The sequence below is a fragment of the Erythrolamprus reginae genome, chromosome Z (genome assembly GCF_031021105.1).
Source record: "Erythrolamprus reginae isolate rEryReg1 chromosome Z, rEryReg1.hap1, whole genome shotgun sequence".
NCBI lineage: Eukaryota > Metazoa > Chordata > Lepidosauria > Squamata > Dipsadidae > Erythrolamprus > Erythrolamprus reginae.
The window spans coordinates 34,617,081-34,645,074 of record NC_091963.1 but is presented as its reverse complement, the minus strand read 5'-3'; the positions used below and the strand labels follow the sequence as shown (position 1 = coordinate 34,645,074).

Sequence of the window (27,994 nt, the reverse complement as noted above, 5' to 3'; positions counted from 1 at the left end):
GACGGTAGGACAGGGATGGTAGGTATAATGGTGCGCTTATGCATGCCCCTTACAAACCTCTTAGAAAAGGGGAGAGGTCAACTGTAGACAATCTGAGGTTAAAGATTTTGGGGTTTGGGGAAGAAACCAGAATCAGGTAGTAAATTCCAGGTGTTGATCATTCTATTACTGAAGTCGTATTTTCTGCAATCTAGTTTGGAGCAGTTTACCTTAAGTTTGAATCTATTACGTGCTCTTGTGTTGTTGCGGTTGAAGGTGAAGCAGTCACTAATAGAAAGGACATTTTGGTACTGTATATGATTTTATGAACTACTGTTAGATCAGATGAGAAGCGACCTAGTTGTCAATTGTCTAATGGTGGCATTTCAAGTCTGATGGCGTAAGATGTCTTGTTGAAGCAGAGGAGTGAAGGATGGTTGGAAAATAAATGGAGCTTGGGATTTATTTATTTATTCTTGCCCTGACAGACGTTAATTATCCTTAGCACTGTGTGTAGAATATTTCAAGGGGAAAGATAATGTTGCAGAAGACCTTTTGAAGAGGATATTTTTTGGGGAAGTGAACTTCTTGCTATTCAATAACGCGTCATCCACAGCCTGGCTCCCTGCCATAGGCAGGCCTGGTAAAACTGCCTCCCGCTTCGCAGTCTCGGGGGTGGGGGTGTTCTCGCCGTTCTTGGAAAAAGCGGTACAACCCTCAAACCCCCCCCCCCCTTCCCTCAGGAACCAGGCCAAGTTGTTTCAGTAGTCGAGTCGGGCCAAAAGTCAAGATTCCACCGCCGATAATACAACCCAGCTGATTGGTTCTTACGCAGAGCGAACTTAAATTAGAAAAACCAATGAGAAGCCGACAAAACGCCACACTCCTTTCTCTCTCCCCCCTCCCTCCCCCCCAAATCGACTGTCAAGGCGGGGTGAAGGCAGGCTATTCTGAGCGGCGGTAAATACGATAATTGTTTATGAAGGACGCCGCTTGTCGCCCGTTACATCCGAAACGTTGGGAAAGTGTTGGAAGACACCGCGGCCTTATTGGACGCGGCAGAGACACGCCTCCTAAAGTTACGCCTCCTCTTCCCTCCTTCTGAGGTGCTTGGATCATCAGAAATAATCAGGTCCACGAGTCCAGGGTGACGGAGTTCGAGCTTCGCTTTTGCCCTTTTTCTGGCGGTTAACCGCCAGGGGGCGTGGCTTAGCCTCGACTTTCTTTAATTTCTTGGCGGTTTACCTTTTCCTCCCTCCGGGACGGGGCGTGGCTTTAATATGAAAGACCAGCCCCTCAGAGGGATGGGTCAATAGGTGTTGCACGTGCATTTTAGTCAGGGCATTTAAAGTGAAGAGTTTTGTCAGCGCCACCTTTAGTCTTGTTCACAGCTGCGATGAAGGCTGCGCGGATTGTCCTGAGAAACGCGGCTCCTTTGGCCGCGGGTAGTGGTAGCGCTAGTGGCAGTGTTAGCGGTAGTGCTGGTGGCTTCACCGCCAACAACGGAACCGGAGCTGGAGCCGCAGCCGGAGCCGAAGCAACCAAAGTGGTGGAACGTTTATCGCGTTTCTCTCCATCGCCGCTTTCCATCAAGCAATTCTTGGATTTCGGTGAGGGGCGTAAATAGGGGGTGGGGGTCTAGGAAGGGAGAACTCTTTGGTGGAGTTGGAGGGCTTGGGGGACTCCCAGTCTCATGGCTGGGGATTTGGGGACATGTCGCCCCACATATCTATCGGACTTTTTGATAGGGCCAGTAATATGAAATGCTTCAATGGGGGAGGGGGGTGTTGTCTTTGAGGTTGTGTAGGTCCTTGCTTGTTTTTCTCCTCTAACCAGTGCGAAGTTTGGGTTTCTGCCCAACTTCTGTAGATGGAGCATCTACAGAAATTGGGCATAAACCCAAACTTCACACTGGTTAGAGAAAAACAAGCAAGGACAGACAACCTCAAAGACATCCCCCCCCCCAAGCATTTCACATGGGATAGCACTGATAACGTCTGCCAGGGCAAGAATAAATAAATAAATAAATCCTTTAGCAGAGAATGAGGAATTTGAGAAAAGTTTGAAAAAGTGTTGAACTTATTCTGTGGATTGTAAGGATGATAGCATTGTCTCAATCTTTGGATATAGCACCCTTTTAAAGTTCATTTTAGTTAAATCCCTCTGTCTAGTGTCACCTTTGAGATAAGGCATTCAGTCTGGGATCTCTTTCCATGAATTAGTCTGCCTTCCCAGGTGGCCTTTATCTGATGTGATGCAATTCAGATATCTGATGACATGGTCTCCAAACAAAGGGATTTCTGCCATAATCATACATACTGCAATTTAATGTGCAACTAACAGGGTTAACTGATTAGAATGGAAACTGCTTTTGCGAAACATTGTAATAATCATCTTTGAAGCCACTAAATGTTGCTTTATTTCTACATCTTTCTTTACCTTTATATTCCAAGCAGTTTTCATTTTTGAATAAACTTTGAATATATGTGTGAAACTTCTTTTTACAACTTTGTTGTACAAAGGTTTTGCTTTTATTTAATGATGTAGGAATGTATCTTGATTTGTGACCTTTCCTAAATCTTATTTGGATAATGAACTGAAGTTTTAAACAAGATAGCATGTGCACATTTTTCAATGTATATTTTTCTCTTCAATATATTGATTTATTACATTCTTATAGAATGGAATTTTTTATTGGCCAAGTGTGATTGGACACACAAGGAATTTGTCTTGGTGCATATGCGCTCAGTGTACATAAAAGAAAAAGATACATTATGTAAATGTAAACAAATTTGGTATTTTTGTTTTGGTTACTATTAGCATTACTAGTAGCCAATATCGTTGCTAGTAGTTAATACTGCTGCTGGCAGCCAATAGTACCATTAGTTAGTAATGGTACTAATAGTATTACTATCAACGTATTCAAAGTATGCATTTTAGGATAAATAGTTATATTGCTTTGTTCACACAGTTAATTTTTTAAAAGAAAGTTAAAGAAATTGGATATTTTATTGATGATTCAGATAGAGTGAGTGGTCAGAGTGATTGAATTTGGAAGAATGAGAGAGCCAGGGACAGGAGATAGACACCCCCCCCCCCCTGAGTGTATAAACAGAATCAGGTGGGATCCCAGTTACAAATCCCAGCTATGTGATGGTTTGGCGTGAATGAGACATGTGGCCTGCCAGAGAAAAAGAGGGCCGATGGGGTGGGGGAGATGATCCCTGGGGATGGGAGAGGCAGAGTATTAGGGTTGTAATTGGAAGAGGTAGATATGGTAGTAACCGAGGAGTAATCTGCTCTCAGAGTCTAGGACTCGTGTATCAAAGTGATTACATGTTCTGGCCCCTGTGGTTCAGCTCATACACCTGGTAATTTGGGATGTCAGGATAGAAACAGAAGACTGACGGCAGAAAAATACCTCATGGTCCATCTAGTCTGCTGTTATACTATTTCCTGTATTTTATACTAGGATGGATATATGTTTATCCCAGGCATGTTTAAATTCAGTTACTGTGGATTTACCAACCACATCTGCTGAAAGTTTGTTCCAAGGATCTACTACTCTTTCAGTAAAATAATATTTTCTCATGTTGCTTTTGATCTTTCCCCCAACTAACTTCAGATTGTGTCCCCTTGTTTTTGTGTTCACTTTCCTATTAAAAACACTTCCCTCTTGAACCTTATTTAACCCTTAACATATTTAAATGTTTTGATCATGTCTCCCCTTTTCCTTCTGTCCTCCAGACTATACAGATTGAGTTCATTAAGTCTTTCCTGATACCTTTTATGCTTAAGACCTTCCACCATTCTTGTAGCCCGTCTTTGGACCAATCAATTTTGTCAATATCTTTTTGTAGGTGAGGTCTCCAGAACTGAACACAGTATTCCAAATGTGGTCTCACCAGCGCTCTATATAGCGGGATCACAATCTCCCTCTTCCTGCTTGTTATACCTCTAGTTATGCAGCCAAGCATCCTACTTGCTTTTCCTACTGCCCAACCACACTGCTCACCCATTTTGAGACTGTCAGAAATCACTACCCCTAAATCCTTCTCTTCTGAAGTTTTTGCTAATACAGAACTGCCAATACAATACTCAGATTGAGGATTCCTTTTCCCCAAGTGCATTATTTTACATTTGGAAACATTAAACTGCAGTTTCCATTGCTTTGATCATTTATCTAGTAAAGCTAAATCATTTACCATATTACAGATGCCTCCAGGAATATCAACCCTATTGCACACTTTAGAGTCATCGGCAAATAGGCAAATCTTCCCTACCAAACCTTCCCCTATGTCTCTCACAAACATATTTAAAAGAATAGGATCCAGAACAGACCCTTGTGGCAGACTGCTTGTAACCTGTCTCTGCTCAGAATACTCGCCATTAACAATAACTCTCTGATGTCTATGCTTCAGCCAGCTTCAAATCCTAAGAGCCTTTATTAGGTCTTATTTAGTGGTGATATGGGCAGCAAAATGTTCGCATTTTCCCCGCACTTATTGCATCCACTGACTTTGGCCCAGCTACCCTTTTTAGGGTGACTCATTCCATTCTTCAGGTAAAGGGAACAGAGGAGACCTTACAGGACAGAGCTGAGGAATTTGTACAGTTTCTGCCAGATAAAGTTGCTCAGATTCAGATGGACCTGGAGTCTGATAGGGCAATGCAGACAGAGATGACAGGGGCAGATCTTAGTCCTATTGTGTGGGATGAATTTGAGCCTGTGACAACTGAGTAAGTAGGCAAGGCTATGGGAGCAATAAGTTTCTCCACTTTTTGTTGGACCCGTGACCCTGCTGGCTGGTTTTGTCTAGCAGGCAGGTGTTAAGAGACTGGCTCCGGGATTTGGTCAATGCTTCCATGGGGGGGGAGGTGTTTGTCCCACAGCCATTAAAGGTGGCAATTGTGAGGCCCCTTCTCAAGAAGCCTTTTCTGGATCTAGCAGAACTAATGAACTTTCGTCCAATCTTCAACCAATCTCCAATCTTTGTGGGAAAGGTTGTAGAGAAAGTGGTGGCACTCCAGTTCCTACAGTTGTTGGATGAAACGGATTATCTAGACCCTTTTTAATCGGGTTTCAAGCCTGGCTACAGCATGGAAACTGCTTTGGTCATGCTGATGGATGATCTCTGGTGCTACTTGATCTCTCAGCTGCTTTCAATACCTTTGGCCATGGTATTATTCTACATCAACTAAAGGACCTGGGATTGGGAGACACCATATTACAGTGGTTCTCCTTCTATCTCTGGTTGATCACAGTTGGTGTTGGTGGTAGGGCAGGTCAATCCCTAGACCCCTCATTTTTGGGCTGCCTCGGGGCTCGGTCTTCTGTCCACTATTTAACATCTATATGAAACCACTGGATGATATCACCCAATGACATGGAGTGAAGTTTCTGCAATGTGCTGATGACATCAAGCTATATATCCCTACCCCATGTCAGTTCAGTGAAGCAGTGAATGTGATGTTCCGGTGCCTGGACAAGGTGATGGTGTGGATGGGAGTCAACAGGCTCAAACTTAACCCTGACAAAACTGAGTGGTTGTGGATATTGCCTCCAAACTTCTATGTCAATTGTCCTTGGTTTGGGAGAGGGAGGGAGGGAAATTAAACCCCTCAGAATGTGTTTGCAATTTGGGTGTCCTCCTAGACTCACATCTAAGTTTAGATCAACACCTGACAACTGTAGCTAGGGAGACCTTTGCACAGGTTCGATTAGTGCATCAATCACAACCCTACTTGGATCGAGAGGCTCTTCTCATGGTTACTCATGCCCTTATTACTTCATGGCTGAATTATTGCAATGTGCCTTTGAAGACTGTTCAGAGACTACAGCTGCTCCAGAATGCAACTGCATGAGCTGTTGTCCAGATACATCCACACTGCATCAATTCTTCGTGAGGTTCATTGGCTTCCTATCAGTCTCCTATCACAGTTCAAGGTGTTGGTTATTACTTTTAAAGCCCTATATGGCTCAGGGTCAGAGTATCTTTGAGACTGCCTTCTATCACATACCTCCCAGTGACCAATAAGATCCCACAGGGTTGGTCTTCTTCACGTCCCGTCAGCTAAACAGTGTCAGCTAGCAGGTCTGTGGGGAAGAGCTTTCTCTGTGGTTACCCTGACTCTCTGGAATCAGCTACCTCCTGAGATCCGCATTACCCCCACCTTATTGGCCTTCCGGAAAACCATAAAGACATGGCTTTTCCAAAAGGCCTGGGACAAATGACCTCAGGTAGATGACTAGCGAGGTCAGCCCATGAATGTATGGATGGCTGAAATTATTTTAAATTGAAATGTTTTTATACTGATTCATCTTTGTTTTGAGCTGCCCTGTGACTCTAGGGAGTTAGGCAGATAGATAGATGATAGATAGGTAGGTAGGTAGGTAGGTAGATAGATAGATAGATAGATAGATGGATAGATAGATAGATAGATAGATAGATAGATAGATACTGCAGATAGATAATGAGCATATATGTGTGTGTGTGTGTGTATGTATGCATGTATATGTGTATGTATGTATCTGTGTGTACAAAAAGGCAAAGAAGAATGTACAGTATATATCTATTTCATTGATTAGGAAAACCTTCATTGGTTAGGAATACTTGACTTTCATTTAGGTGAAATTACATTTTAAAGCAATGTGTGAATGTAATTGTTAAATTTTAAACTCCCCATATATAGCCATTTAAATATAAGAGTTTATTAACCCAATTCAGATGCAGCTCATATAAATACATTTACAGTTGATTTGGGTTTGGATAACCCATATGCAGGGATGGGCCATGCCCCGGAACAAACTACCACCAGGCGTGCATGCACCATGCACACACAACTGGCACAATTCCAGTAAAAGTTACCATTTTTTTGCTTCTGCGCGATGGCCCATCTTCAGCACCGACCCACAGGAGATCACATAGGCACTTGCTAAAGGTTAGGGCCAGGTGGTGGCGCGGTGGAGCAGGCAGGCTGCTCGTGGTGGAGCCACCACGAGCAGTGCGGTGAGGTAGGCAAGCAGAACGGAGTGGACGGAGCAGCTGCTCATGGCAGAACAGGTAGGCCGCTCGTGGCGGAACGGGCAGAGTGGCAAGGCAGGTGAGCAGACGGGCCGCTCATGGCAGAGCTGCCATGAACAGAGCGAGCGGCGACTGTCACCTTATTTTGGCCGGTTTCCAGGCCTTTTTGCTTTTGCGCATGCAAACCTCGGAAATCTCTCTTATGTGCATCCTTGCACAAGATTCGGCTTCTGTGCATGTGCAGAAGCCAAAACCTGGGCCTGGTGCGCCTGCATGTCCCTGCACTCCCAGCCCATTCCGGTAGCACCGGGAATTGTGGCCCGCCACTGCCCATATGGCAATCAAGTTCCATGCAAATACATCTGTAATACTAACATTGCTACAACTGGAGATATCTAATTTTGGACTGCATAAAATTCCAGCTAGAAGCAAACAAAAACCTGTAAACCTTGTGTATACTATTAATATGGGTAGAAAGTTTATTGAAACTGTTTTAGCCCATTGCACTGAAAATACTTTATACTCCCTTTTTTCGTAGGTTCAACAAATGCATGTGAGAAAACCTCATTCTCATTTCTTCGGCACGAGCTTCCTGTTCGGCTAGCAAATATTTTGAAAGAAATTGATCTCCTTCCTAGTCTGTTATTGGATGCAACTTCAGTACAGTTAGTAAAGAATTGGTAAGTAGCAAATTTTGCAAAATTTCAGTTATTACATTTTAGTCACCTTACGCTTTTTTTAATCAAATAGATAGCTAATAGCACAGTGCAAAGGTAATATTAAAAATAGTATCCCTGCCTCCCATCTTCAGCCTTACATCCCATCTTCATCTTACAGCACTGATTTTCAAACCAAAGAAGAAATAAATTGCTCACAGGGATAAGGAAAGACAGGAGAAAAATCTATCTTTCAAATCAACTGGAGAGGATCAGGAGATAGTAACAATGTCCAACAGTGAAGCCTTGATTTCAGTAGGGAATTCTGAAAACATAGGATGTGACAGGAATGTTACTTTATGGGAAATTTATCTATCCTGTTGCTTCAGAGACAATGGTTGCTTTCTTTTCCTATGGAGGGGTAGGTGACCCAGAAATAGATTTGTTCAACTTGCAAAACTTCCTGCAAGACCCACATAGTATAGGACAGCTTATGTCACTAGTCATATCACAATACATAGAAATAGATTTTGTTGCAACTGGTGTAACTTGTACAGATTTGTTAACATTCTAAAAGGCTGATTTGGATAAGATTGCATATCAAATGCTACAAAATATTCATTACAACTTTGTCAATGGATGATGAAAAGAAAATATGTATGAGGTGCTGAAATTTTTGGGGAAAGTATTTAAAGTACTTACAATGTTAAATACTTCAAATGTTGATTTCAGTGTTATTTTTCTACATTTATACACAATGAAAGTTCTTCTATTTGCTCCTAATTTGAATAGTTTTTGAAGTTACTGTTAACACTGCTTAGCCATATACTGTATATACTAAGAGGTTTTCTATAGACTTTGTGTGTGAGAGTGTTTCTTCAGGTCAATTTTGACCCCTTGTAACTGCCTGAAGAATTCCCTAATGATTTTTTGACATGGTTTTTCAGAAGTAGTTTATAACTGTCTCCTTTTGAAGAGTGTGAGAGTTATTATCTAAGGTCACCCAGCTAGTTTTGTGTCTGAAATGGGATTAGAACTCATGGACTCCCAGTTTCTAGTTCAATCCCTTAACCACTACATTAAATTAGACCTTTGGTGTATATGGATAGCCTCATATTTGCATTACTTGTGCTTTTTACAGGTACCTTCAAAGCCTACTGGAACTAGTGGAATTTCAAGATAAAAAATCAGATGACCACAAAGTTCTTGCAGAGTATGTTTCTTTCTCTTATCTTTTTTTCAACAATTTATTCTATTTTAAGTAATAGTTGTTTGAGCTTGGATGATTCATCTAACTTGAAACTCAGAGCTTAGATAACTAATTATATTCGAATGAGATAATGATGCAGGAGCATAACTAATAGATCCAATGTAGCAAAAGGTAACACTTCGAAATAAAGTCTATCAATGGTAAATTGTGAAGTTTCAAGTACTATTCATAACAATTGGTTGTTTTGATTTGATATATGATAAAGTAAACTAATGCATTTATATTTTTCTTCTGTTATGTTTTGCATAACAAACTATTTATTGCTATCTAAGAATCAACCAATGGAACAGCTTGCCTTCAGATATTGTAGGAGCTTCACTGGAAGCTTTCAAGAAGAGACTGGGCTGCTATCTGTCAGAAATGGTGTAGGATCAGTTTGGGCAGGGTGTGTGTGTAGGACTAAATAATCCACACATTCCCTTCCAACTCTGTTAACCTGTTAATATTTGTTACTGCAATTTTGGTTTTCATAATTTTTACATAGGAAAATATGAAGTTCTGTGTTTCTCCCAGTTTTATAGATGCCATTACTAATATCCGAAACAGACATCACAGTGTAATGCCCATGATGGCACAAGGGGTATTAGAATACAGAGATTCATCTAAAATGGATTCATGCATCAATCACAATATTCAGTACTTCTTGGATCGATTTTACATGAACCGGGTGTCTATTCGAATGTTAATAAACCAGCACGGTAAGTTACATTTTTATTCTTTTGACAAATCAATTTTTATATGCTATTGAAAAAGTTTTGGAAAAAAACATTTCTTCAATTTCATATCTTTATTTCAACAGCATTTATATTTGATATTAATAATGCGTGTAATCCGCGACATATTGGATGCATTGATCCTTGCTGTGATGTTGTGGACTTAGTGTATGGTATGTATTAAAAAGACTATAGTGCTCATAGTTGTCATGTAGCTTGATATGTAAAAATTACCATCATATATTGCAGTAAATTATGAATGTGGTTTGTTGCTGTTTGGCTTAGCTTAGCACCCTGAATATATCAGGTTATGAATGGCTTGCCAAAAAACATTGCTTTAGATCATGGCTTAGAATTAAAGATGAATGCAGTGAATTATTTTCCTAGGGAGCACAACAAATTTGAGAAGATGTAAGAAGGTTTAGACAGTGAAAAACTCTCAATAGTTGATTAGTTTAAAAAACATTGCTGCCAAAATGCTCAGTTAATTGAATGAACACAACATAAATGAACCGAGGTGGCACAGTGGGTAGAGTGCGGTACTGCAGGCCACTGAAGTTGACTGCTAGATCTGCAGGTCAGCAGTTCATATCTCATCACCGGCTCAAGGTTGACTCAGCCTTCCATCCTTCCGAGGTGGGTAAAATGAGGACATGGATTGTGGGGGCAATATGCTGGCTCTGTTAAAAAGTGCTATTGCTAACATGTTGCAAGCCGCCCTGAGTCTAAAGAGGAGAGTGGCATAAAAATTGAATAAATAAGTAAATTAAGATAATTGGTCCTATAAGACAGTTGTTTTTATTCATAATATTCTAATTATTTAGTCAAAATCTGGATGTTGCAAATTTAGGCTACAGTCTTAGATGGTTTCTATGATACAACAAGATATTAGTTCAGGAATAAGAACACTATGATAAAGTCTTATATACATTTACATGATAATAAGTCCTGTTCAGTTCTGTGATATTTGTTTTCTGAATAAATTCAGAAGATTCCTAAGAGGCATTCCTAAGTAAGAGGCGTGCATAAGTGCACCAGAGTGCCTTCCATCCCCTGATCTAATATTTCTGTTTTACTAGTATCATGTATATAAATATTCTTATATCTTTGTATACCACAATATGCACTTGACAAAGCAAACAAACAAACAAAATACATGTACCTCGTCTTACAAACGTCTCATCATACAAACTTTTTGAGATACAAACCCGGGGTTTAAGATTTTTTTGCTTCTTCATACAAACTATTTTCACCTTACAAACCCACCGCCGCTGCTGGGATGCCCCGCCTCCAGACCTTCCGTTGCCAGCGAAGCACCCGTTTTTGCGCCACTGAGGCTCCCCTCCATGGGAAACCCCACCTCTGGACTTCCGTGTTTTTATGATGCTGCAGGGGAATGCCAGCAGGGGAATCCCAGCAGCGCAAAAATGGGTGCTTCGCTGGCAACTGAAGTCCGGAGGTGGGGTTTCCCAGTGAGGGGAGCCTCAGTGAAATCGCAGCATTGCAAAAACACAGAGGTCCGGAAGTGGGGTTTCAAGGACTTCTGTGTTTTTGCGATGCTGCAATTTCACTGAGACTCCCTTTGCTTGGAAACCCCACCTTCGGACTTCCGTTGCTAGCGAAGCGCTCATTTTTGTGATGCTGGGATTCCCCTGCTGGGATTCCCCTGCAACATCGCAAAAACACAGAAGTCCGGAGGTGGTGTTTCCTATGGAGGGGAACCTCAGGGGAATCCCAGCAGCACAAAAACGGGCGCTTCGGTTGGCAAAAGGGGTGAATTTTGGGCTTGCACGCATTAATCGCTTTTCCATTGATTCCTACGGGAAACATTGTTTCGTCTTACAAACTTTTCACCTTAAGAACCTCATCCCGGAACCAATTAAGTTTGTAAGACAAGGTATCACTGTATATAATTTCTACATGAAAACACCAGGGCTTTGGAAATGGCTGCCATCATTACCCTGTTGATAAATAGCTATGCTATGCTCAGCTGTATGATTCCAAGGAAGCAATCAGTTCCTTTGAATGTTGCCCATTTCAGAAATTGACTAGTTAAGAGAAAACAAGCTTAAATTAAATCCAAAAAAGCAGAGATGCTCTAGTTATAATAAAAACACTATACTTGGAGATTGAGATGAAACCTCTTTTGAATGCAATTCTAGAGCCCCAAAAAGAAGAAGTGAGCAATGATTCTTGAGATTGTATTTTCAAATGGTGGCCTCAATAAGTACATATCCACCAATGTGGTTAATGTGCTGATTATAATATTCTCTCAACTCATCAGATTTGGTAACAGTTAACCATGCCTTGGTTATAAACCATTTTGATCAAAGCAGTGAACTACAGTACACTTAAAAATATCTCAAAACTGTAGTTGGGTATCAAAAGTCTATTAATTGCAGACCACTACTATTAATTGCAGACCACTGATTGTATGATAACCTTTATTGAAATAAATGTTACTTACTGCCTGCCAGGTGCAATGTTAAGTTGTTAGCGTGGTCCTTTAAAGACCTAAATGCCTGAGAATCTCAAAAGGACCTTGTCCTGCAGTCAGACTGCCCCAGTACTTAAACCACTAGGGATGGCTTTGTTTTGAAGATGCCGCAGTTCTCAGAAATTCAGCAGTCTGGGATTCATATGGGAGAAGGGCTTCTTCTCCATGGCATTCAGGATATGGAAAGCTCTCTTAAGGAGATTATTTAAAGTATTTAAATAATTTAAAGAATATTTTAGTTGTTAAATTTAATAATACAGTGATACCTCGTCTTACAAACGCCTCGTTATACAAACTTTTCGAGATACAAACCCGGGGTTTAAGATTTTTTTGCCTCTTCTTACAAACTATTTTCACCTTACAAACCCACCGCCGCCACTGGGATGCCCCGCCTCCTGACTTCTGTTGCCAGCGAAGCACCCATTTTTGCGCTGCTGGGATTTCCCTGAGGCTTCCCTCCATGGGAAATCCCACCTTTGGACTTCTGTGTTTTTGTGATGCTGCAGGGGAATCCGCTGGCAACGGAAGTCCGGAGGTGGGGTTTCTCAGTGAGGGGAGCCTCAGTTAAATTGCAGAATCGCAAAAACACAGAGCTCTGGAGGTGGGGTTTTGAAGACTTTGGTGTTTTTGCGATGCTGCAATTTCACTGATGCTCCCTTCGCTGGGAAACCCCACCTCCAGACTTCTGTTGCCAGCGAAGTGCTCATTTTTGCGATGCTGGGATTCCCCTGGTGGGACTCCCCTGCAGCATCGCAAAAACACAGAAGTCCGGAGGTGGGGTTTCCCATGGCGCAGCGCAAAAATGGGCGCTTCGGCTGGCAAAAGGGGTGAATTTTGGGCTTGCACGCATTAATCACTTTTCCATTGATTCCTATGGGAAACATTGTTTCGTCTTACAAACCTTTCACCTTAAGAACCTCGTCCCGGAACCAATTAAGTTTGTAAGACAAGGTATCACTGTACTGTTAATTTAATTGTACTATACTCCTTATTGTGTTCTTTATGTTGTGTTTTATTTTTGTAAGCCACTTGGAGTGCTTATGTAAGTAGAAAGGCAGTTACAAATGTAACATTTAATGAAAGAAATATATCTGAATAGAGAAATCTTAAATCTATTTCAATAGCGTTTTATGCCCATAGTGGATTTGCTGAACATAATAAACCAGTTCTTGTAAATAATGGAAAATTTACAAAATAAGTTCATTTAATAAATATTGTATAATACTGAGTTATCTGTGTTTAGAAAATAATACCATAGCATAAAAGTTGTTTAATTTTGTTCCTAAAAATACATTTTAGACGCTTTCCAGAGTGCCCAGATGCTTTGTGACCAACACTATTTTGCTTCTCCAAAGTTAAAGCTTACTCAAATAAATGGTAAGATTTTTTTTTCTGACTATACTAGTTTATTTCTGAAAGCTTTTCACTTTCAATAATCCTTACTGCTGTTTTTCTTATCTTCAGTAAATATGTCCTAGAATTGCTAGCTAATCACATTTTCCCTGCAGATAATGCTTACATGTGCACAGCTACATTCATTCACTTATGCAGCACTGTGACAAATGCAAAAGGACTTTGACATGCAATTGTGCAATAGTTTGTTTCAGGGTATACTAAAAAAGAATAAATTTGCCACTCAATATTCACTTGCAATAATTGAAGAAAATTTTATCATGAAGAGTTCCACAAGTCTGTGCAGACAGATATAGGGAAAGTTGTAATTTGAGAATGTATAAAGATTTGAAAAACTAGTCAGACTTAAAATGCTAGAAAATAAAAGATGATCAATCCCAGAATGAAAAGTGTTATGCACAGATCTCATTGAAAATTGTCTTGCATCCATAATAATTGTTTGGAATAAAATGTCTGTAATAAAATAAAAGTTGATTTATTATGTGCTGTATTTATTTTATTTTTAGCAAAAGTACCTGGAGAGCCTATTTACATGGTATATGTACCTTCTCATCTCTTTCACATGCTGTTCGAACTTTTTAAGGTATTTGATTTAAAACAATTATTTTAAACATTAAAACATTAGTAACTTATTTAGCTGAAATATTATTTCCAGTATCTATGAAATACATATCAAAAATACAGGATGTTACATATCTAGCAACTACCAAGGTACTACAGAATTGTATCTTTCCAAACAGTAGTATTCCAATAATAATTAAAATGGAAAGAATGATGGTTAAAACTCTTTCTGTGCATTTAAAATAGGGTCCTGACAAGGGAGAGAGAGCAGGAAGATTTATTTATTATTAAATTTGTTGGCCATCCATTCGCTGCAAGGCAACTCGCTATCTTTGAATCTTTGTTAATAAAATAGTTTTCTTGTTAATATGACAAAAGAGCTATTACTGAATCAGATATGTATGCAGTTCATTTTTGTGGTGAAAAGCAAATTTCTATCTTAATGGGGTATGGCAAATTTTAATATTTTAAAACTTTTACAAACTAAACTAAATTCTTTTTAATTTATGTATAGAATGCAATGAGAGCAACAGTTGAACATCAGGAAAAAAAACCTTCGTTTGATCCAATTGAGGTGACTGTTGTACTTGGAAAAGAAGACCTAACTATTAAGGTACTTTCCCTATTTGAAAGAACAGCTCACTGGGATTTGAATTACAGATTCTCCTATTTCCTCTTATTTCCTCCTGGGTTCTAAACTACACTTCACGAACAGAACTGCTAAGTTTATAACTAAGACAGTTGACCAATGGACTCCTTATATCAATCAGATTTGAGGATAGTGTAAAAGAACGTGTTTATCTGAATATTGATTTCAAGGGTGGGTTCTGGATTCTTGTACTGCCGGTTCGCTCAGGGACGCACATGCATAGTACTAAAAAAAATGCACATGCGCAGAAGCAAAAAAAAATAAAAATATGGCACTACCAAGAGAACCGGCTCAGGGGTGTGGCAGTTCTGGGTCACTGCCAGTTCCAGTGACCCAGGGCACCAAGTTACTAACAGTTCTATAGAACCAGTCTGAACTAGTAGGAACCCATCTCTGATTGATTCTTTGTATTAGGCACATTTTATTTTTTAAACATATTTTATTTGTATCTATTTTATTCTGGACTTTCTGTATATTTTAATTTAATTTTATATTTTGTATGGTTATAACTTTAATATTAAGGTACTTATTACATTTGATAGAATGAAATAAATGCACACATAATAAATAAAATTTAATAAAATAATTCATTTTATTATTTTAAATATTTATACAGCTATCCATTTTTCAACTAACTCTGGGTGTCTCCCAATCAAAAATCTAATATATAAAGTATATAATCACTTAAAACTTTAAAACTCAATTAATTAAAATGAAAACGCTTGGCACCAGTGAGTTCTAATGTGCATCTAATCTTTTCCCAATGCTTGATGGAGAATCCAGGTGTCCAAAACCTTATTTATAAAACCTTACGAAAGCTAAAAGGGTGACATTCTACTGAACTTCACAAGGCAGCATGTTCCATAGGTCAGGGGCTGCCAAACAAAAGACAGACTTCCTAGATCCCATCAAATCTTTAGATGAAGGGACTAGCAGCATGCCTATTCTATCTGAGTTGGTAGGGAGGATAGATGTCCTAAGGGAAAGGTAGTCCTGTATATAAGGCTCTGTGCCATATAGGATATTAAAATCTGATGGCCAACATCTGGATTTGCGGTTGAAAGAAACTCTCATGCAACAGAGGTGTTACAAGCAAAACTACAGGCCTCCTTTATGTGCACACTATTACATTCTGGGTCAGTTGAAGTTTCTTTCAAGGGCAGCCCAATGGAGAGTGCATCCAGATGCAACGTGACTAATGCCTGACTGACCAGGAAAGGATGCAATTGATGCATAGACAAATATTTGCAAAGATCTGCCATATGCTCCTTGAGCAGGAGCTGTGACTCCAGGAAGACCCCCAAATTGCACACCACTCAGTCTGTTGAAGCGTCACCTTGTCCATAGGGAAAGATGAAGAACCATCTATCCTTGTTTACTGTTAGAAAGGCCTTTTAATTAAGTAGGTTTAATATGGAATAAATAGATGGTTTATAGATTGTAATCAATTAGAACTAGGTGAACATTCTCCAGCCAAGTACTATTTTGGCAGTTTCTTTTTTTAATTAGTAAGTCGGATACAAAAAGAGGCATTAGAAAATATGATTGTTTCAACTTCAAACAATTTGTTAATTATATGCATATTTTTTTCTCTTTAACTAGATTTCTGACAGAGGTGGTGGCGTTCCAGTGAGGATAATTGAAAGACTCTTCAGCTATACATATTCTACTGCACCAAAGCCTGTTATGGATACCAAAAATACTCCCATGGTAAAAGACAAAACTATAAGACTTATGATATATAAAGTCAGTAAACTATTGACACTCTTGACATTATTTTATAGACATAGGGACAAGTGAAATACAGGGATATTTCCAGCTGGAAAAGCTTTGTATCAAATGACTACATTATTCCTTGCAGTGATTGCTAGGAATTTCAAGAGAACCTTCTCATTGAGATCTGTAATAAGTTACATATTCATGAAACTAGGGATCTCCCATGATTGAATGCTCTGACATATATGTGAGTTCTATCCTAACCGTTTCCATGAAATCTTGATATTTTATGGGGAAATAATATTCTGTAACACCCCATTTTAAAACATAAGGCAAATATGACATGTGTAGAAAAAAGTAAATCTATTTCAACATAGCCTTTTAAAATACAAACCTAGAAACATTCCTTTTGCGCTTTCTTCTCAAAATTGTTTTAGAATGCTTATTTAGCAAGTATTTAAAATTAAAATTGCCTTCGTTCTACATAAGAAGAACAAACTTTGCCTTTGTTCTACATAAGATAATTTTTTTATTTAGACCAGTAATCTGCAACCTTAGCCATTTTAAGACTCGTGGGCTCCAACTCCCAGAATTCTTCAGCCAACCATGCTGGTTGAGGATTTCTGGGATTTGGAGTCCACAAGTCTTAAAATGTCTAAGGTTGGAGATCCCTGAGTTAGACCCTTAACTACTAAGCTACCTAAATTGAATACAATTTAAAATAAGAGAGATTAATTTCAATTAATGAAAAACACTTTATTTCTTTTTAGGCTGGATTTGGTTATGGATTACCAATATCTCGTCTTTATGCTAAATATTTCCATGGGGATCTCAATCTGTACTCTATTTCGGGATATGGAACTGAAGCTGTTATCCACTTAAAGGTATGTCTCTACTTTTATTTCTCCTTTCAAATGTAGTAGCCTGTTTTCAGATGCCTTTTTATTTGGCTTGCTAGTAATTTATGCATTATCCTTTAAAAAAATAATAAATAGCCTTTATAATTTGTGCAATTTTATTTATTTATTAAATTTGTTTGCTGTACACCTTGCTGAAAGACTATAATGATTCTTGGCAGAATATATTTTTATTCTATTTAAATAGTTGCAAATGATTTATTGTTTATCATATTATTGGTTGGATTATGAACTGTTTTGATACAGAATTATGCTGGTCTGTGTTTAAGATTTGACTTGAAAAAGCAAAGTAAAATGTTTATTAAGTCTGGTTGCTTAGAAGATAAAATTTTGTTTAAAAACAATCTTGCTTTTTTTAAAAACGTAAAATAAATCAGGCCTTTCAAAGCAACTATATTAATATATTAATTCCACATATATCTGCTATTCTGTCTGGAAGACCACAATGAAAAAAATTGAAAACAATAATTTTTAAACTAGCAGAATATCGCATGATCAAACCTATCCATTGTGTGTGTGTCTACGTGCTCACACAATATAACAACTGTCTATTTCAATCTATGTTTTTAACTTTTCAGGCACTTTCAACAGAATCTATAGAAAAACTTCCTGTTTTCAATAAATCTGCATGTAAACATTATCAGACCTCTGTAGAAGCAGATGACTGGTGTGTTCCTAGGCAAAAAACAAATTTGTCAACATAGAACATTTTTGTGCGAAGAGTACATTTGTCCAACATATTGGGATGGGATCAAATCACAGTTTCAGAAGGAATTAATGAAGTAAATTACTTGAAGTCACTACTGTTCAATACAAGGACTTAAATATGATGAAAGAAATTATATTGAATGGATGCCACCCATGCTGTTTTTGTGGAATGTAAACTGTTAGAAGAGTCAAAGGGATAGAGTAATGCACACACTGGTGGTCTTGAAGTTAGATTAACACTCCAAAATTCTAATGTTTTCAGATTCTTGTTTTGAAAAAAATGAGATACAGTATATGGCTTCTAGCTATACAGTGGAGGGAAAACATATCTAGAAAATCACATTGTCTGATTTTTTTAATGAATTTATTTGCAAATTATTATGGAAAATAAGTATTTGGTCAATAACAAAAGTTCATCTCAATACTTTGTTATATATCCTTTGTTGGCAATGACACAGGTCAAACGTTTTCGGTAAGGTTGCCACACACTGTTGCTGGTATGTTGACCCATTCCTCCATGCAGATCTCCTCTAGAGCAGTGATGTTTTGGGGCTGTCGCTGGGCAACACGGACTTTCAACTCCCTCCAAAGGTTTTCTATATGTTTGAGATCTGGAGACTGGCTAGGCCACTCCAGGACCTTGACATGCTTCTTACAAAGCCACTCCTTCGTTGTCCTGGTGGTGTGCTTGGGATCATTGTCATGCTGAAAGACCCAGCCACATTTCATCTTTAGTGCCCTTGCTGATGGAAGGAGGTTTGCACTCAAAATCTCATGATATATGGCCCCATTAATTCTTTCATGTACACGGATCAGTCATCCTGGTCCTTTTGCAGAGAAACAGCCCCAAAGCATGATGTTGCCACCCCCATGCTTCACAGTAGGTATGGCCTCTCTAATCTTTTTAAGTGGGAGAACTTACACAACTGGTGTCTGACTAAATACTTTCCCCCCCACTGTATATATATTGAAGGAAAGGGAAAACTATGAAGGATTTTCAAAGGAATTTAAATGAATGGAATTAGGTCATCAATTAATTGTATAGGAAATGAAGCTATTTGTAAAAAGAGGGAACTTTTATGAATGGAATTGTTTATGCAACCCTCAAATTGAAATTATTTCAGAATGTGGGTTTAGGTTGTATTTGATATTTAATCTGACAGATGCCTTCTATCCTTCAAATAAAATGCAACTTTTAAAATATATTAATAATTTACTAGAGGTCTTTCAAAAAGGTGTATTGATCAATAGGCTGGCAGAGGATGTAATACCTACATTTTAAAGAATTTGGGATATACGTTAACTGAAACACAAGAATAATTATCCGTGCAGCAGCAAAGAGTAACAATGGTAGAATATTCTGGGAAGAATTGATTGTACAAATACTTTAGTGCAAGTAATTGGTGCTCCTTAAAACAGGGAATATATTAAGGGCCCAGCTAGTACCGGTATAGATTATTCTACCTTTTCTTTTTAGGCAGAATTGCTATAGAGCTAATCTTAATACATTTTAAGGGATTATTGTGACAATTTTGCATCCATTCTTATTTATAGCAGTTTTATCATTGCTGTATTTGCTAATGTCCACTTTTTCATGGATTCCAAATTGATGTGAGTAAGTAATCCCATCCATAGGAGGCTACCATGTGCAACTATTATTGGATTCTAATCATGAAAAAGAAATATAGTAATTGTTATGCTAATGGCAAATGCATATTTGGTAGTAAGAGTGCATTAAAGATACTCCTAATGAGATATTTATGGACTGCTTGAGTACCATATTCTGGTGGGTGTCACAAATGGTATCAAGATAATATCCTTAATACACATATGTTAATTCAAAATTTTGGCTGTTGCAATAACACTTTGACCAATATAGTACATAATGAGTTGGTTTGCTAATATTACTCTGCTCTACAATCTTTACAGCAGACGTGGAGCCTGCCTGAAATAGGGTATCCACCAGAGCTTTAAACAGGATTGCACCTATACACAATACTCCCCATGATTTATGGAGGGGATGAGGGAACAGAAAAGAGGCAAGCAATCTGGCAAGAACAGGATGGATGTGGTGCATCCATCCTTATCCTTCTTGGTAGCTTTTGATTCCATCAACCATGGTTTTCCTTTGAGGACAACTTAAGGAATTAGAGGGTGGGCGGAACAGTTTTATGCTGGATCACCTCCTTTCTATGAGGGATAGGGAGTCAGCTGAAAGGGAGTCAGAGATCCCGTTTTGTGGGGTGCTACAATTCTCTCTCCAGACCTTTATAACATCAAATGCTGACTCAGATCTTCTGTCCCCATGCGATAAAATATGATTAATATGCTAATAATACCCACTTATAAATTTCCATCCTGGGAAAATTAGATGATGTGATGGATGTTCTTATGCAGTGCCAAGAAGCTATGAGGGCTTGAATGGGGAACAACAGACACCAACTGAGCATTGGAAAGACAAAAGGGCTATGGGTAGGTCGTCCTATAATCCAGGAGGTTATCGTTTTGGGAGGATGGTTAAATAATGACAGACATGGTACTTAACCCAGGGGTCCTCCAGGACTTACACTCCTGGTCAAAGATCAGGTGGCAGCCTTGGCTAAGAAGACTTTTGCTGAACTTTATGTTGTGGGATAGATATGCCCTTTCCTATATAGCAAGGCTCTTGTGTGGTCATTCATGTACTGGTCCTGCCCTGTTTATATAATTGCATAGCACTACATGGAGCTATCCTTAAAAAAATAGCCTGAAAATAGCCTCTAGTACAGAATGCATAAGCAAATTTGGATGCTCAAAGAAGTGTAATGCCTATAAAATGTATTGGGTGCCAGTTTGCTTCCAATACAATATAAAGCTCTACATGGCTTAGAGCCAAGTTCCTAAGGAAGTATTCTTATACCACCCAGTAAGGAAGGGGAGATATATTACATATATGTCCATTAATTAAAGAACTTTGACTGATGAGGTCCAGAAAGAGAGCATTTCCTGTTGTTGCTCCCCACCCTGTGAAATATTCTCTCCCCTCCTCCCTCAAAAGATGAAGTATGTTAGCACTATTCTGGCATTCTGAAAGTTAAAACATTGCTCTGTGGGGGACCCAGAGAAACACAGGGATGTCCAGTGTCATAAAAGTCCCTCCCCCTTAGCCTTTTAATTAATTTTAACATTGCTTGCATCTTTACATTTGTTAACTTTTATATACTATTTTTATATTTTAATACTTTATTGCACACCATCTGAGAAAGATGGGTGGTTTAAAAAATTATAAATTAAAAATAAACTTTAAAATAAACATGCACTGCGTCTACAAAATTACTAAAGGTGTGGTCTTTGTGTTATTGCATTCTGTCTTCCTAAGTTATTGAATATATATTTGCATGCCACCCCGAGAAGGGCGGCATACAAATCCAATTAATAAAATAAATTAATAAATTTTAAAAAAACTTGTATTAGCCTGGAACAAACATTAGCTTTAAAAAAATATTTTTGAGCAAAATAAAATTGCTGTTTTGTATACAACACATTTTATCAAAATCTGCAGAATGTGAGAAACCTAAGTATTTTTAATTTTAGAATGAATTATTTCTGTCAAAATTTACATGCTGGAACAGGTCACTTGAAATACACTATGCTTATAATAAAATGTTTTTTTTAATGTTGATGGACTCTGTCTTTCATAAAATTATATGTGTTATCTGCTACGCTGTTCATGAAATGTATTTATTTGTTCTTGGTCTATTCCATTTTTGGAATAGACCTCACACTATGATTGTTGCTCTGATATTTCAGCTCTTAAGCCTGGAGACTAAAACATATGAAGAACAGTTGCAGTTTTGCCTAGTCCAGAGAAAAAAAGGACTAGGGGAGATATGATAGCATTATTCCAATATTTATGGGACTGCCATAAAAAGGGGGTCAACTTATTTTCCAAAGAACCCAGAGGCACAATGGATGGAAGATAACCAAGGAAAGAAGCAATCTAGAATTAAGAAACTGCCTACCATGCTAGCCTCCAAATTGTATCCTCCAAATTTGGATTTAACAATAATTACACAATAGCATAGCCATATCTACTTAGATGTATAAAAACTAAAGCTGTATTTATTTTAAAGGGAAAGACTGGAGAAAGTTGATGTAAAATATTGATATATAGCTCACGGATGAGTTCCTGTTGATATTAATTTTACAAAGTATATCCATACTCTCCATCTGTAAATACCAGTGTATAAAAGGGATTAACCTCATGTTTTAAACTAGAATTTAAAAGTTAATAAAATTAACTTGTCCGAAAGAAATTGTTATTGGGAGAATATATTTTTGCATTTGGAACAGATATTGTCAAACTTGGCAAATTCAAGATAAAATAAGTGCTTTACTATACTGCAATGAGTGCTTTTGCATCAGGGTACACAAAACAAATTGCAGTTATTAAGATATCTTACATTATCTAGAACTAGATCAGAGGACTCCAAAGTATACCAAAGTTGGTTGTATACATTAAGTATATGTAAAAGGAGATAGGAAAAAATGGCACCAGCTTTCTCACTAAGTTTTTCCAGCAGACAAAATGACTTTTCTGTTACTGACAAATCAGAGGAATTCAGAATTAATTCCTACAAAGGTAATTTATGTGACTTCCTAAAAAGAATTAAGATGTCAGTGAAACTTTCAAATACTTTTATAGAGAGATTTTCAATATAAAAGATAAAAATCATAATCTTGGAGTGATGAAAAGATAAACACCAAGCCATCAAATGAAAGAAATGGTCTTTTTACTGGAAAAAACTTAGCAAATGTATACAATATGAACAATGTTACTTAGATTATACTACAGCTATCATATCTTGGGTGTGTCTCTCTGGAAAGGCCTGTAGAAAAAACCAAAAAGTGTTTTGTGCTGCTGTGTTTTTCATCTACTACAGGGATTTCAAACTCAAGGCCCGGGCCCAGATCCAGCCCACTGGATATTCAGATCTGGTCCACAGAGCTGCCCTGGAAATAGTAAAGAACATGTTGCCTCTGCCAGCGATAACGGAGCTTGGGAGGCCATGCACGGCCCTTCCAGGTTCTGTTTTCTGCCAGGACAGTCTCCTGCAGCCCTCTGTCAGTGAAAACAGATTCTTTTTATCTTGTTTTCACTGGCAGAGGGCTTCAGGAAGCTGTCCTGGCTAAAACGTGTCCCCCCAGCTCCATTTTTTGCTGGCAGAGGGCCATGCCCATCCCCTAAAGATCAAACACATTATGTGTCCCTCAATAAAATCAAATTTGATATCCCTTGTTAGTACAAGATACATGGCTGTTAGGGTTTGCCATTGTAAACTACCTATTGTAGTCTCTTGTACTATCACTTTAAATATTTTGGGTTGGTTCACCATAAGAAGGCGCCAGTACTCCTTCCCTTAATGATTAACGCTCATTCGCTTTGCCTTGAGCGGGGAGTGTATTTGCTTAGTGCTTATTATATTGGATGGCTTAGTGCTTGTTATGGATTGTTTCTATTTTGTATATATGTAAATAGTACTTATTAAGCATAACTAAGTCTGTGTCTTTTTCTTTGGCTTTACCACACATTCACACCCTGTTAAGATTCTCTGCTCAGTATATGTCAAAGGTCTCATAGCCTAGCTATACTGAGACATACTAGTAGCTATGTTGTTTCTGAGCGTTGATGCTAATTTGGATTAGAAAATTTATTAGAAGGAATATACCTTTTTAAAAAGTTAAGCAAATATTAATCCAACTGGCTTTTCTGTTCACTGTTTCGATCCTGAAATGCTTTACAAACATTTTTAAAAAACAACGTGGGAAGGGTCTACTCATAAACATGTAAACATCCAAATGTTTATGGTTTGGAGGTTGATGGTATATTTTATAAACACCACCAAATATATTTCTTTGGTTAAGCAAATTGCAATTACCACAATATATAAACCTAGCCACTGACTTAACAGAGAAACAGATGAAACGATATAGTCTTGCTGACTACAAAACAAGATACACCACTGAAAACTTTAGCATCCCCTGAGAAGAAGAATAAGGAAATCAGGGGGAAAAGAAATAATCCATCTTGTCCTTGGAAATACTTTATATCAGTTAGAGGAAACCCTATCCCACAGCTCTAAATATCTCAAATTCCGAGTATGCTGGAATCCAGAATCAATTTGTGTTGCTAAAATCTATATATCACAGTGCCTTGCCCCAGGGAAGTGTGGTAGCAATAGGAATTCTGCCTTTGTAGGAAAACAGGAGGAGAGGACTTCATTGTAGTTGTGCCACTTCAATATATGCTGCTTCTCATACAGCCAAGCTTTATGAAAAGGATTAAGTGCTTCCTAATGCTTGACAATACAGGAATCATTTGTAACAAAGCTGGAAGATTATTCCAACTGTTTTGAGACTGTAAGCTTTCAAAAACAGAGAGTTAAGCCTGCCTCCCATAGGCTCTTCTTAACTCTAGACAACTTGAAATGAATTGGCAGGTTTAAATAAAGGGGGGATCAGCTGCAGACACTTTAGGATGAACAGGAGTTGGGGAGGTCATGTTCCAAACAACAAAGATGTAAATGTAAAGGTTACCAAGCTGTTAAAAATAACCTTCAGGCAAACTAAATTGGTTCTCAGTCAGTTGCTATTGCTTCTTGTTCTTCTTTTGCTTAGAGATTTTCCATTCCTTATTTGGAGGAGGTTTTTATGCTAAGTAAACATATACTATATTACTCCTGTCGGGATACCGATAATCTGCACTTTTCCTTCCTTCCTTTCTGTTTTTTTAATGTTTTCTTGGCATTGTTCTTCTTTTCTCACAAGTCTGTTGGCTGTTAGCTGAGAGAACAACATGTACCCTGCTACCAGTTACATAGACAATTTTTAAAAAAACATGTTTGTGTGCAGCAGTGACAAAGGGTAAGTTGTGGAGTGGCACACACCCCTTCTAAGCCACGTGATGGAGCTCTTTGAAAGTGAAAAAACAAAGAACATTTCAACGGAATGCCTCTATACATTTGCATCTGTCAGCAGGTTGATTTCTTAATCTGGGAAAAGTGAAATTATTTCACATAATTTTATTTGGCTTTATATAAAATGATGAACCCCCCCCCCCTTTACTCTGCTAATCGTTGCAGAAGCATTCAGCAATAATGGATCTGTATCTTCATTCTAGCATTTCTCCCTCCCTATACTTTCTTAGTTATATACACATTTGCACACCAGGAAACAAATGATGTTTAATGTGTTACTGCAGCAACCTAACAGTAAAAACAGTTAATGTTTTTCAGTGCAGATATCCTGGCCAGAAAAAATCCAGATGATCACTAAATGGTAGCAAATAGAAAATGCTAACACTGTAGAAAAGGAACAGGCAGAGCTTAAGGGACGAAATCAAGAGAAGACAAGCCTAGAGTCTTAATGTGTCCATAAATGCTGCAAGTCCACCATTCTTGAACTGTATTAACTCTTAACTGCAGAAAAAACAATTGCTGCCAATCTGCCTTCCATTGAGGACCTGTATACTGCAGGAGTCAAAAAGAGGGCTTTGGAAATATTTACTGACCCCTCGCATCCTGGACATAAACTGTTTCAACTCCTACCCTCAAAACGTCGCTACAGACCACTGCACACCAAGACAACTAGACACAAGAACATTTCTCCCCGAACGCCATCACTCTACTAAACAAATAATTCCCTCAACCCTGTCAAACTTTTTGCTAAGACTGCACTTCTAGTTCTACTAGTTTTTTCTCATCATTCCTATCACCCATTTCCTCCCACTTATGACTGTATGACTGTTACAAAAGCTACTAATAAACAGGTTAACAAAAACTAAATGCAGATATTTAAAAATGAAAGAGGTCTGTTTGTTAGTGGCCTTTGTAAAAAATAAAGCAAAAAACCCATCATGTAATAATAGTTAATTAATTGGAAAACTGAAATGAGCTTGCAGTACATCATAACTCCAAAAAGTTCAACCATAAAAACCACATCACATTTTTGTAGTGAGATATGTGTATTCTATAAAAGAGATATCATAAAGTCCACAGCATAGCTGGTCAAGTTAATGCAGGATAACCAGATATATATTACCAAAACAATACAATATAGGGCAAATGTATGCTTATATGTCCGCAGGTTTAGATACAGTTCCCAACATTTAATTAAAATATCACTGTTAGAAATTAAAAGTTTCTGATTTGCCCCACCTCCCTTTTTAGCCAAATTGGGCTGATAAGGGAAATAATCTTTAATTCTCCAATCCTGTCTAATTATTGCACAAAAATTATTGCACACAAATTAAAAAGTGGCTTGAAAGAGATAACTGGACATCAGATAGACTGGAAACTGGAACTATACTGCTCTAAAAAATAAAGGGAACACTCAAAGAATACATCCTAGATCTGAATGAATGAAACATTCTCATTAAATACTTTGTTCTGTACAAAGTTGAATGTGCACAATAAAATGTGAAATTGATTGTCAATCAGTGTTGCTTCCTACGTGGACGGTCTGATTTCACAGAAGTTTAATTTACTTGGAGTTACATTGTGTTGTTTAAGTGTTCCCTTTATTTTTTTTTGAGCAGTGTATTTTTTATCAGGCATACTCGCAATAAGTTATAATAAAGAAATACCATACTTAAGTTTTCATATTATAACTGCAACTTGGGTAACGTATGCACAAACCTGCAAAAATAATGTAATACCAAAAGATGAATAGATGATAAGGAAAATCCTGGACTGTGCGGAGATGTATAAATTGACAAAAGAAATAAAAGAAAAAGATGAAACGGAATATTATTTAATACTAGTGCACATGTCCATGCGTTGCTATGGCTTAGTGTGATTAACTGGAAAAGAAAGAAAAGAGAAAGCCTATATTTTATTCAGAATAAGAATTGGAAGGGACCTTGGAGATCTTGTAGTTGAATTCCCTACTCAATTTATTCAGAATAATAGAATTTGAAGGAATTAACATTAGAGAACAGGGTGACATTTGGACATCCCTATCTCTCCCTCCCTGTCCCCCACTGACCCATCTGCCAAAAGCCTGACCCACGAGCCTAACCCATCTGCCAAAAGACAATAAGACCAGCCTACCTTGCAGGGTTCTTGGTTCCATCCAAGCACGCAATAATTAGGAGGCAAACCCATGATTTGTAGCCAAACCTATTTTTAGAGCAATTTTTAAAGCAATCAGTGAAAAACTTTCTGAGATTTTAGATCATGAACAAATGAACAATTACATTTTTTAACCCCCTGCTCAATTTATTCAGAGTAACAGAGTTAGAAAGAACCTGGAGGTTTTCTAGTCCAACCTCCTGCTCAATTTATAATCAGAATAAGAATGGGAAGGAACCTTGGAGGTCTTGTAATCGAAGCTGCTGCTCAATTTATTCTGAATAACGTAGCTGGAAGGGACCTTGGAGGTATTCTAGTCCAACCCACTGCTCAATTTATTCAGAATAACAGAGTTTGAAGGATTTTAACATTAGAAAGTAGTGTAACAGCCTACCACATAGGGCTCTTGGTCCCAAGCATGCAAGTCTTAGGAGGCAAACTGCTCGGTTTGTAGCCAAACCTATTTTAGAGCAATTTTCAAAACAATTGGTGAAGATCTTTCCAAGATTTTAGATCATGAACAAATGAACATTTACATTTTTATTTATGTAGATTGCAACAACAGAATTAGTCAGCCAGTAGATGGCAGTGTTTAATTTGCATCTATCTATGAACTATGGTTCTTTTAGGTTCTAAAGAGAGTTTCCTGTGGCAGTTGAAGCCATTAAGCAGCAAGGCCCATGGTGACTGTACACTGTACACTTTATTTGATTTGTATGACTATGTAACCATCCTGTGCTACCAAGCTGTAATCCTCTGCTACCATTTATCTATATAAAT

The 27,994-nt window shown here is 38.1% G+C and overlaps 1 protein-coding gene across 1 annotated transcript; it reads left to right on the top strand.

Moving 5' to 3' along the window:
- The first annotated feature begins 1,306 nt into the window (after positions 1 to 1,306).
- Positions 1,307 to 21,763, top strand: PDK4 (pyruvate dehydrogenase kinase 4). Its single transcript, XM_070729513.1, has 11 exons — positions 1,307 to 1,589; positions 7,543 to 7,684; positions 8,802 to 8,873; positions 9,444 to 9,628; positions 9,730 to 9,816; positions 13,440 to 13,517; positions 14,060 to 14,136; positions 14,629 to 14,727; positions 16,366 to 16,473; positions 17,250 to 17,363; positions 17,975 to 21,763. Exons 1-11 carry the CDS (start codon positions 1,376 to 1,378, stop codon positions 18,098 to 18,100), a joined length of 1,302 nt encoding a protein of 433 aa, XP_070585614.1. The 5' UTR covers positions 1,307 to 1,375; the 3' UTR covers positions 18,101 to 21,763.
- Positions 21,764 to 27,994: the final 6,231 nt, after the last annotated feature.